The sequence below is a fragment of the Lithobates pipiens genome, unplaced genomic scaffold (genome assembly GCF_037356315.1).
Source record: "Lithobates pipiens isolate NorthernLeopardFrog02 unplaced genomic scaffold, aLitPip1_a1.2 Scaffold_23, whole genome shotgun sequence".
Classification (NCBI taxonomy): Eukaryota; Metazoa; Chordata; class Amphibia; order Anura; family Ranidae; genus Lithobates; species Lithobates pipiens.
In genome coordinates, this window is record NW_027507785.1 from 60,975,926 (window position 1) to 60,988,847 (window position 12,922).

Here is a 12,922-nt window from a genome sequence, read left to right on the forward strand (position 1 = left end):
ACACTACACCCAACAATTGCAATGCTATATTATATATATTTTTTAAACAGTTCCTGCCTGGCCAATATCAAATGGACGGCGGTTTTGTCATCCTGACTGGATGTCATATGTCAGGATGCGCTGGTCACGCAGCAGCAAGATCTGTCACTGGCCGTGTCCATGGGACATGACCGATCAGACTGCCCGCTCATTGCCTGTACCATGTGACCGCCGTGATAAAAAATCAGTTCCTTTCATGCCATCCATTGGATACAACTGTGTTGGCAGCTCTCATCTGTGCCATGTGATTAGCTCTGGCCAATCAAAACAAATTGAATGAATCCGTTTCATTCACTAAAATGCTTGCTTATAGCAATGTAATGCACTGCTATAAGCAAACAAAATGTGTAAAAAAGCAAAAAAAATTAAAAAACTGATGATATAATAAAAAAAGTAATTTACACTTTTTTTGTACTGTGACCAGTCGTGTCCCAGAATACTGTCACACACACACATTATATAATGCTAAACTGCACTGGTGACAGTATGTTAAAATATATATATATATATATATATATATATATATATATATATATATATATATATATATATATATATATATATATATATATATATATATATATATATATATTGGGGGTTACTCGTACTGCCGTTTTCGGGCTCAAGAAATGATAGGCCGGCAGTACATCACGACTGATCAATTTTGTGATATATACCATAGTTTGCGGACTCTATAAAACGTACTACTTACTTACTTACATACTAAATAATATATTTGGGCTATTTTCACAAAAGAAAATGTAGCAGAATACACTGACCTAAATTTATGAAGAACAAATTATTTATTTGCAATTTTTTTTTATAAACAGAAACAAAAGAAAAGTCTTTTTTTTTTTTTTTAAACACACAGTGGTGATTAAACAACACTTAGGCCTCTTTCACACGGACGATACGTTCAGGTCCGCCTGTCAGTCTTTTAGGCAGACCTGAAGGGATGCTCCATAGACTTCTATGGAGCGACAGATGTCAGCTGACATCCGACCCGCTCTGATCCAAAAAAGGGGGATGGAGGAAAAACCTACTTTTCCATCCGTCTGAGGATCGGATCGAGTGACGACTCTACGGTCCGTCTTCATCCGATCCCCCATAGGGGAGAGCGGCGCTCCGACAGGTCCGTCCCTGCACAGAGTGCAGAGACAGACCTGTCACCTGCCTGCTCAACCTTAAGGCTTTACAACCACTTTAAAGTGCATTTACACCTTTGCAGCCAAATTGGTATCACACTTTGTTTTATATTTGTTACATGTTCCTACTCAGCAAGCAGGATTTTAAAAATATGAGTTTTTTTTTTTACCTGCTGAAAATAGTTTTTCCCTTTTATGTAATGTAAAAAGTGTGTGTGTGTGTGTGTGTGTGTGTGTGTGGGGGGGGGGGGGCGGGGCAGTGTGCAAGGGGAGTTACGTCCATCAAGAATACGTTTGATCACTTACCTGTGTACAGGTACTGAAGAATGGAGCCAAAAGCTGCTGGATTGATCTGGAAGGAGAAAGGACAATTTTAAATTCATTGAAGTGCCACCTGCTTCTTGCCCGTTTCCCAGTACTGAATATTGGGCACTTATAGCACTTTATATGTACGATAGAAACTGCCATCAGCTTTCAGCAACCTTGAATGCTGCCAGGTGACACAGAACAGGGAGCGTTTTCTATAAAAACAGGTGAAGCAACATTTTAAATTGACATTTATAATTTTATGATCTGTTTGTACCATAAAGCAAAGTGGTCAGCTATTTAAAATGTAAAGCCTTGTACTGGAGCAGGCACCACAAAGTGTGTTATCTTCATTATAAACACATTGTACACCTGATTTTTTATTTATTTATTTTCTCTGGGAGTAATTTACGAAAACTGGTGCATGAAAAATCTGGTGCAGCTGTGCATAGTAACCAATCAGCTTCTAGATTGTATTGTTAACCACTTCCCTACCGGCCTATTGCGGAATGACGTCCGCAAGTTGGCTTTGTTATCCTGACCGAGTGTCATAGGTCGTCGAGCAGGATAAGCCACTCGTGCAGAGCAGCGATCACTCTGACACCCAGCATCTCCAATCTTGGTAAACAGCCTATGACGTAGGCTCTTTACCACGTGATCAGGCGTGTCCAATCACAGTGGTATCCCAGAAAGTGCCACTAATCAGCTAGCCTTAAAAGCATTGGAAGAAAATACAGAGCAAAAAAAGAAGGACCTGAAAGTATATACTTAATTTAAAAAAGGTAAGAGTTTACATTCATCTGATTCTGAATCCAGAAAACTGAATCATTTAGCTACAATTAGTTTCTTTATAAACTTTTGTGTAAATAATAATTTAATTACCAGTAATCTGGTTCTTATCCCACCCCCCACACACAACCATCGTTTAGGGTCTTCCTGGGAAGTGGTCATTTTTCCTTGTTTTTATTTCGTACTCCCCTCAGAAAAAATGATGAGCCCAACATCTAGTATATGGAGGCATTTTCACGTTACAAGTTCTTCTGAAAAGAAAAATGTGATTTGCCAATATTGTCAGATGAACTATGCATTTCCAAATGCTACCAGGATGACAAAAACACATTCTTGCATGTAACAAGTGTCCTGTAGAGATGGAGATGGAGATGGAGATGAAGATGAAGAAGAACATTCGTTTTTCTCAATGGTACCGGCCTCCCCAAAAATGGCATGCCAAATGTGGCATGTCAGGGGGTCACCTCCCTTAAAGCGGAAGTTCCATTTTTGGGTGGAACTCTGCTTTAAGGCAGCAACAAAGGCTACCTAACCACATGTTCTTTAGGTATTTGCAGCTCAGCCAGGCTTTTCGGTCCTAGTTCCCTCTATCTCTTGTGCTGGAGATCACTGGTGTTGAGCGGTTACTGAGTGCAGTGGATAAAACTGAACCCCTGTCCACTCTATACTCTGTCCTGGAGGAACTGGACACTTGTAAAGTGTCACAGCTGTTCTCTGTGTGGCAGGCAGATATACCCACACTGATCAATGATGACAAGGAAGAGGGCATTCAGCAACACCTCTCTCTGGTGATCTCCGCCAGAGACACTCAAAATTAAGTTTTTGCATAGGGCATATTTTTCTCCACAGCGACTAGGGGTGCAACGGATCAAAAAAAACTCACGGATCAGATCGTTCCTCGGATCAGAGTCACAGATTGGATCATTTTTCGGATCAGCAAATAATAATAATTTGCAAAAACCTGTGAAAATTCCACCACCATATAGTCCCCACTGTAATATCTACGTCATCTCCCCCCCCCCCCTGTAAAATCCACGTCATCTCCCCCACTGTAATGAACATCTCCCCCACTGTAATATTGGCCGAGTATGGCTGGGTACAGATGAGCATGGCTGGGTATTGCAGGGTATGGCAGAGTATGGAGGGATGGTTGAGCATGGATGGATGTGACTGCAATTGTCACAGAGCAGCGCTGTGGGCACTACAGATCCAGCCCACAGCGCTGCTGCTATCCGATCTCTCCCCTCCACTGTACAGATCAGTACACAGAGGGGAGAGAGGAACCGGCGTCATGACATGAAGCCGGTTTGTTTACATGTGATCGCTCCATCATTTGATGGAGCGATCACATTGTAAACGGCTGCACCAAGATAGCCGCCGCTCTGGAGCTAGGCCGAAGCCGCGGCCTTTCCTAAGGCCGAGGCAGCGGAGCGCTCCGAGGATCGCAGGGTGTGCCGATCCGAACAGGGTGACTTGTTTCGGATCTCGGATCGCTGACGATCCGTTGCACCCCTAACAGCAACTAGCTAGAATGTACCCCAATAGAAGCTCAATCTGTCCCAAATTTCCCCCCGGAGGATGGTTCTCCCTGAGGTTGTTTGGTCCTGTCAGCACATACAAACTTTCTGGATGAAAGTTGTCAATGTCATTAATTCTGTAAGTAAACTAAAAAGTACCCAATCACCCGATGCCATTGTTACTTGGTATAGCTGTCACATTGGAAGCCCCCCTAATCCAAGAAACTATTTGTTTTCTATGCAGTCTTCTATGCCAGGAAGGTGATCTTGCTACAATGGAAAGGATCTTCCTCTCAGACGATACAGCAGTGCTAGAACTCTAATAAATGCGGCCCTGCCATTGTACAAGCTGACCTAGACCTATCTGGGTCACAATTGCGCCCCCCCCCCCCCCCAAAAAAAAAAATGTGACGAGGTCTGGGCGACCTGGGTTCGCGAGGAGCAGCTGCCCCTGGAGTAGGGATTGGAGCCAAAAAGACCACCACCTACGCACTGTGTTGTATACTATTCACTTACACAACTGTACACCAGAGGTTACTTACAACCAAAGCTCTAGCTGGTTTTCCTTGTGCCCTGGTAGTGATACCCCCCACCCCCGTCTTGCTTGATACCCATCTGCCCAATTCTAGGCAAATGATGACCCTTCAGAAGATGGGAAACCTTAAATTCTCCTCCTCATTTACCATTCGCTGTACATGGCGATTTAAATATCTGTATCCTTCCCTGAATAGAGAGAATGACATTCTCAGTTGTAATAAGAAAATGCAATACTGAATACGTACTATTGTCTTAAACAACTCCATAAAAAAAAAAAAAAAAAAAAAAAAAAAAAAAAAAGAAAAAATGTATATATGGATTACTGTTTGTATACCATCTATATGGATTTCTACGAATGTTGTAAACATAACCATTGCTTACGGTTTTTCTTTTTATTGAAAATAAACTTTATGTTAAAAAAATAAATAAAAATAAATTGCATTTCCATGTTTTGTGTACTGTAGGATTCAAATATAGTGACTGCAGGCTCCGGAGTTTAGTAACACTAAAGTTAAAACAAGCTGAAGTTGGAAGCCGATTTGTTACTGTGTAGAGCTGCACCAGTTATTTCCTCCCCCACTTTGTTGCTCAGTGTCAGACCAGTAAGTTTACGTAAATTGCCAAGGAGGTTCTCTCACTGGGCAGAGGGACGGTGGTTAGGGTAAGGCTAAGCCTAGAATTCAGCTCCCAAAACAAAAAAAAATAAAAAATAAAAAATATATAAAAAGGTCCAACTGTGTGGCTAACAAAAGGTAATATCACTGACCCCTTATGATGCACACTTGTGAACAGGTCGTTTGCCTTTTTTTTTTCCTTACATTTTAAAGAGGAAGTAAACTCTCCCACTCTGATGCTTCTTTTCATTTAGTCCATTATAATAAGTAAATTATCAGACTATAGCCACTGTAATCCAGCCCAAATCGCATATTACTTACTGTTTAAAGAAACTTTAAAAAAACTTGTTTCCAGGGGTTAGGCAGCGCCATCTTAAGTATTGTTTTCTGAGTCCACAGTGGAGTGCATTTCCGCCCTTACATTGAGCACTTCCTGTACTGTTAACCAAGCCTCCTTCTCAATCCAACCTTTCTATGGCAACCCTGCTTCCCTGTTCATAGCTTACTTGTTTATTTCATAGATGTCTAATGTTTCCCTTTGTCAGACTTATCAGCTTCAGCTGATAGACTGCAGTAATGGCCAAGTTTAGACTGTATGTGAGGTCACATGGTATGTAGGAGGAAGCTCTGAGTGATTAGCAGAGTTCAGTGCTGTGCCGTAGGAAGTCCTGATAACAGATAGATAAGACATAGAGAGTGTGCCTTAAATCAGGGGAGATCTGGGCATGCTCAGCGACTTCATTCTACAGAACAACAAGGATTACAACAATACTAAGCAAGTAAGGAGATATCTACAAGCAGTGTTCATTAGGGTTTTTTTATGCCGATTTACATGGGACAAAGTTGTGGGGGAGTTTTTACAACCACTTTAAGTGTCATACGTTTACTATAATGAGTGTAGGAAAAGTTAAAAAAAAAAAATAAAAATAAAAAAAAAAAAAAAAAAAAATAGAATAGAAAGCGCAACTAAATTAAGTTTCGGCAGTAGATGGGAAATCCCTATACCACTGCAGAAAACACAGGAGCTGTATACTGTATGTAGCTGATTCTGCATAGAGTGCTGACAACAGGTGCATCCATTAGTAAAGGAAATAGCTAATCTGGGACAGCTTGGCCAAAATGAACTATTTAAAAGTGAAAGCAGACAGAGTTAACCAGTCTTTTGACCCTTCTAATAAAAAAATAAAGGCAACCCATGACAATATTGCTCTTCTGCAAAATAACCAAATAGTGTATGGTGACATCTACTGGCCTTCAAACAGTATTGCACAGTTAAAAACAAATGCTGATGTTGAGGTGTAATGGATGGAAATTTTGGCGCTGAAACTGAAAATTCAGGATGCACTTGGCCAAAAATGAAAATAACAGTTTTTAAAAAATATTTTCAACTTACTAATAAGATCATGAATTTAAATGAATATGAATTTGTTGGCCATTATCTGCACCTTTAGTGCAAGAAAAGTTCAAGTAAAATCCATCCCTTTAAAATTTTATGCCACTCCAGAACCTTCACTTTATTCTGCCAATGACAGGTGGACTTGGCCTTGTGTTTTGGATCAGTTTCATTTTGGAATGTCCAAGTACGTTCCATGTGTAGCTTCCTGGCTGATGAATGCAAATGTTCCTCCGGTATTTTTTGATAACATTCTGCATTCATCATGCCATCAATTTTGACCAAATTTCCTGTCCCTTTGTAGCTCACACATCTCTAAAACATCAGCGATCCACCTCCATGTTTCACAGTAGAGATGGTGGACCTTTCATCATAGGCCTTGTTGACTTCTCTCCAAACTAAGCGTTTATGGTTGTGGCCAAAAAGCTCCATTGTGGTCTCATTACTCCAAATGACTTTGTGCCAGAAGGTTTGAGGCTTGTCTCTGTGCTGTTTGGTGTATTGTAAGCGGGATACTTTGTGGCATTTGTGTAGTAATGGCTTCCTTCTGGCGACTCGACCATGCAGCCCATCTATTTTCAGATGCCTCCTTATTGTGCAGCTTGAAACAGCCACACCACATGTTTTTAGAGAGTCCTGTATTTCATCTGAAGTTATTTGTGGGTTTTTCTTTGCATCCCGAACAATTTTCCTGGCAGTTGTGGCTGAAATTTTAGTTGATCTACCTGACTGTGGTTTGGTTTCAACAGAACCCCTCATTTTCTACTTCTTGATTAGAGTTTGAACACTGCTGATTGGCATTCCCAATGCCTTAGGTATCTTTTTATATCCCTTTCCCATTTTATACAGTTCAACTACCTTTTCCTGCAGATCCTTGACAATTCTTTTGCTTTCCCCATGACTCAGAATCCAGAAACGTCAGTGCAGCACTGGATGAAATATGCAAGGGTCTGTCAGGAGTCCAGACACTCATTGACCTTTTACACACACACACACACACACACACACACACTAATTACAAGCAAACAGATCACAGGTGAGGATGGTTACCTTTAATAGCCATTCAAACCCCTTTGTGTCAACTTGTGTGCATGTTATCAGGCCAAAGTCACCAGGGTATGTACACTTTTGATCAGGGTCATTTGGGTAGTTTCTGTTGCAATTATGATTTAAAAAGAGTAAACACAGTTGATTAATAAATGGCCTCAGAGAAACACTAACCATGAGTGAAAGAAATGTTATCATTCATATTCTCTGAAAAATGGGCAAGAAATCCTAAATTCTGCCCGGGTATGTAGGAGTCGAGTACACACACACACACACACACGTCATGAATAACACATTGCAGTATAAAATATAATTGTTGTGAGCTGGCTTGTAATCCACATCATAAAATATGTATAAAAATCATTAATAATTGCAGAAAGTTCATAATAATCTAAAACTGTAAATGCATGATTATAATGCATCTAAAAAAATAATAAAAAAAAAATCCTCAATTTAAAAATTCTATGCATGTCTTCACACTGGTCTGTTGTGCTTCTGCTGTGGTGTTAAAAATCTTGTTTGCTGCATTCTTGGTCCCCTAATAACACACCTGTGTTACATTTTTGCAACGGTTTTTGAGTCACATGACCTTTGAAAAACACACCATAAGCACAAGAAAAAAAAAAAAAAAAACCCGCAGTGAATCGCGTTTGACACCGTTGACACCTTTTTCTCTATTGGCAAAATGCCGAAAACACTGATATGTTTGTCATCAAAATTTTGGTGAATCCCTATTCTGCTGTCAATAATACTAATCATAATGCTACAAACACACATCATAGGTTTTGCTTTTTACTCTTTTTTTGGGTTGCTTTCTTACCAGCGGATGTTTGAGAGCAATCATATTCTTCCCCTTCCACTTAGTTTCAAACATTTCAGCAAAATATGGACTTCGAGCACCGAGGACGCAGCGGTGAGCACAGAATGACATCCCGTGCACCAGGAACATAGTGTCACTGTAGGGGCCTTGCTCAAGGAGCCTGAAGAAGCAAAGAGGAAAACTCTGATCTGCATTACAAATTTAATACAAAGTATTCAGAAAACATCTTTAGGCTGGGTTCACACTAGTGCGAATTGGAAGTGGGCAGGAGATTGTGACCGGCTCTCTATAGAGCCGGTTCAAATATCTCCGCAGCGGCGCGATTTGAGTCTTTTGGTCAGTTTTAAGTCCGAATTCAGCCAAAAATGTGGGCTGAAATCGGACCTGATGAACGAGGACACATCGGACTCCTACTGTGCTCTAATGTAAATTCAGCTATAAGCCACCTACACACGATCAATCGGATTGTTGGCCAACAAAACTGTGGACTTTTGTCTGAAGGACTTGTGTCTTGTCTTGCATACAATCGGCAAGGAATTGTCGGCCAACAAATAGAAACATACTACGTTGTTTTTCAGCTCTTTAGCGCCACCCTTTGGGCTCCTTCTGCTAATTTCGTGTTGGTAGAAGTTTGGTGAGAGTTGATTAGCACTTTTTCATTTCACGCGTTTCAGTTAGTTTCTGAAGAGCTGTTCGTCAACCAGACATGTTGTGGAATCGGAGGAGATAAGGTCTATTTATTATTGGCCTTGGAGTTATTGCTTTGACATAATTTTTTTGGTTGAATAATGATTTGATATGGTATATTTTCTATATTATTGGATGCATAGAATGTACTTTTTGGTTTAAGTTCTAATGGCAGATAGCAGGTCTAATTTTATTTTTATTTTTTAAATACACAATAATGTATATAAATTTTTATTTTTTATTTTTTTAATAATAATAAATAGTGTAGAATACTACTTGCTTATGTGTTTTACTTCAAATGACAGTTTGGGAGTAGGCAGTTACATTTAAAAAAAAAAAAAAATACAATATAAAATTGACAAGTTGTATCTTTGATCTTATAAACTACGGGATAATGGTGTTGTGGTAACTTGCCCAAAAAACAAAAAGAAGCATAATAATATTATTCTCGATATCACTAGAAAAAAAAAGCCTTTGAAAATTCATTTGCAATAACTCCATCAGTATCACCAGCAAAAGCAGCTTTATTAGAAGAAAAGAAAAACTGCGCCACTCTTTTCTTCTAGTGTTTATTGTGTTTATCCCACCCAAACTGCAGCCTTTTTAGTTTTTTAGGGGTAGCGCGTTTTTTTTAATACTATAAAGCAGCTTCATTATTATCCCATTAAAGAATAAGAGAATTGTGCGCTGCATTTGGAGATTTCATAATTTGCCACGTCACCAATGTTAATTCTCCACGAACGCTAGTTTACAAGACCGACCGCTTCCGGCTCGTCCTTGCTTCCAAGCATGCGTGTTTGTACTTTGGACTTTTGTCTGACGAACTTGTGTAAACACATTTGTCCACGGAAAATTTTAAAACCTGCCATCCAACATTTGTCCGCAGAAAATCCGACAATTGTGAGGTGGAGCGTACAAGCGGTCGGATTTTCCGACATCACACAATTCCCGTCTGAAAATCTGATCGTGTGCACAAGGCTTTACTGTTTAATGCAGAACAAAGTCACAAAAAAAGCAGAGTCTAGAATCACAGAGCTCCTGGCAAAAGGGACTGGAGGGAGGGGGAGGGAGAGGTCAATCAGTGCACTCCAGTTATAGCAAGATGAAAAAAACCTGAACTCTTGAGCAGATGTCCTGTGCTGCCTAAATGCATTTTAATGTTTTATTTATATCTAAAGTCTGAAGTTCACTTTCAGCAACATTTTCCAAAAAGTTCCCCATGCAGTTCCATAACCCAAATCAGTACATACCAGCACTCCTTTTTAAGTTGCCCCACCTGCTCCTTTTACACATGCAGTTGTGGTGGAAGGAGTCTTCTCCGCAAAACACTGCTGAACCCATCTGATCCCCCTCCATCCTGCATAACACTGCAATAATGCGCCCCCTAGTGGCTGCTCCAGGCCTTTTAAACTATGTGCGATGCACTCTCTCCTGGGCTTAAAGCGGGAGTCCGCCGGGACTCCGCGTTTTTTTTTTTTTTTTTTTTAAAGCCAGCAGCTACAAATACTGCAGCTGCTGACTATTAAAATAGTGACACTTACCTGTCCAGCGCGCCCGCGATGTCGGCATCCGAAGCCGATCTGTAGATAGTTTCTCGGGTGCTGCCGCCGCCATCTTGGGTATGGGAATCAGGAAATGGAGCCTTTCGGCTTCATTTGCCGGTTCCCTACTGCGCATGCGCGAGCCGCGCTGCACAATAAGGATGGACCCGCTGCCTCTGGGATCTGTGTGTTTTCCCAGCAGGCAGCGGGGGACTTGCGGAAAGGGGCGTAATCTACGCCCCTTTCCGCAGAGAGCTATCCCGGAAGTGGGTGCAGTTACCTGGATTATCCAGGTAACTGCACCCCCCTCCCCCCCTGAAAGGTGCCAATTGTGGCGCCGGAGGGGGGGGGAGGATTCCGATGAGCGGAAGGTCCATTTTAGAGAAGGAAAGAAAGAACGGCGCATGCATGCAGTTTGCACAACCCAAGTTGGATGCTGGGGGGCATGAAATTATAACAAGCCCAAAATAAGTCTGGGTTCACACTAGTGTGAATTGGATGCGGAGAAACATTGGCATGACAGGAGATTGTGACTGGCTCTCAATTGAGAGCCGGTTCACACATCTCCGTGGTGGCTGCAAATTGCACAGGGGTCCTGTGCATCTTCGGCTCAGTTTCAGGTCCAAATTTAGGCAAAAATTCGGGCCCGATTCATCCCTGAAACAGAGAACGGGGACACACCGGACCCCTGCTGTGAACCGAATGCAATCTTCATGTAAACTCAGCCTAAAACAGAGGGCGATCGAGGGGCCAGTCATTTCTGCAGAGCGCCCGAGCTGCACGTGTAACAAGTAGCAAGTGCAGCATCTGAAAAAATAAATAAATAAATAAAAGAGGAACGCCGCTATGTCCTTTTCAGGAGATATAGAAAATGCATAGGGAACTTTTTGGAAAATGTTGCTGAACTTTAAAACACAAGGTTTACCATTAACATGTAAAGTGCAACATTTTTGCAACAAAAACTAGACTATTAGCCTTTTCATCAGTTATGGTTTATACAGAGGAGCCTTGGCACAGGCACTGCGCCTCCCACATGCACTATATTGTCAAAAACTATACCAGGGTTTTGGCTAATATCTTCAGCCATAAGCCCGGTAAACCACTTGCCAACCGCAATGTAAATATATGTATTGTGGTCAGCAAGTGGTTCATAATAGACTTGGGTGAGAGCGATTTAGAGCCGGCCTTTACATACACATGAACTTTAACAGTATCCCAGTCTTAGTCCGTAGGGTTCAATATTGAGTTGGCCCACCCTTTGCAGCTATAACAGCTTCAACTCTTCTGGGAAGGCCGTCCACAAGGTTTAGGAGTGTCTATGGCAGGGGTGCTCAACCTGTGGCTCTCCAGCTGTTGCAAAACTACAAGTCGCATCATGCCTCTGCCTCTGGGTGTCATGCTTGTGGCTGTCGGAGTCTTGCTATGCCTCATGGGAATTGTAGTTCTGCAACAGCTGGAGATCCGCTAATTGCAAATCTCTGCTGTAAAACATACCTACCCCCCCCCCCTCCCCCAAAAATAAAAAAATATATATAATAATGCAGCTGATCAGAGCTGCTCTTATATAATAAGTATATAAGTCATGGGACTTGTAGTTCCGCAACAGCTGGAGAGCCGCAGGTTGAGCACCCCTGGTCTATGGGAATGTTTGACCATTCTTCCAGAAGCACATTTGTGAGATCAGGCACTGATGTTGGAACGAGAGGGTCTGGCTCGCAGTCTCCACTCTAATTCATCCCAAAGATGTTCTATTGGGTTGAGGTCAGGACTCTGTGCAGGCCAGTCAAGTTCCGACACACCAAACTCGCTCATCCATGTCTTTATGGACCTTGATTTGTACACTGATGCGCAGTCATGTTGGAACAGGAAGGGGTCATCCCCAAACTGTTCCCAGAAAGTTGGGGGCAAATTGTTCAAAATGTCTTGGTATGCCGACGCCTTAAGGAATTCCTTTTAGTCCTAATTTACACCTATGCATTTTTAGTGCATTTTGCACCACAGAACATGTTCCATAGGAATTCCAGTTAAATGGACTGTAGTGCAAATCTGCAAAATGCAATAAAAATGCCATAGGTGTGAATCAGGCCTCACTGGAACTAAGAGGCCAAGCCCAACCCCTGAAAAACAACCCCACACCATAATCCCCCCTCCACCAAATGATTTGAGCCAGTGCACAAAGCAAGGTCCATAAATACACAGATGAGCAAATTTGGGGTGGAGGAACTCAACTGGCCTGCCTCAATCTGATACAACACCTTTGGGATGAATCAGTGCCTGACCACACAAAGGCTCTTCTGGAAGAATGGTCAAACATTCCCATAGACACTCCTAAACCTTGTGGACTGCCTTCCCAGAAGAGTTGAAGCTGTTATAGCTGCAAAGGGTGGGCCAACTCAATATTGAACCCTACGGACTAAGACTGGGAGGCCATTAAAGTTCATGTAAAGGCAGGTGTACCAATACTTTTGACAACATGGAATATATTTG

At 41.7% G+C, this 12,922-nt stretch overlaps 1 protein-coding gene across 1 annotated transcript in view; it reads right to left on the reverse strand.

The window, feature by feature from the left end:
- ABTB1 (ankyrin repeat and BTB domain containing 1) overlaps positions 1–12,922 on the reverse strand; it is a 64,006-nt gene that overhangs the window by 41,593 nt on the left and 9,491 nt on the right. Inside the window, 2 exon segments of the mRNA XM_077451729.1 lie at positions 1,491–1,536; positions 8,208–8,367. Coding sequence (XP_077307855.1) covers positions 1,491–1,536; positions 8,208–8,367 — 206 coding nt within the window.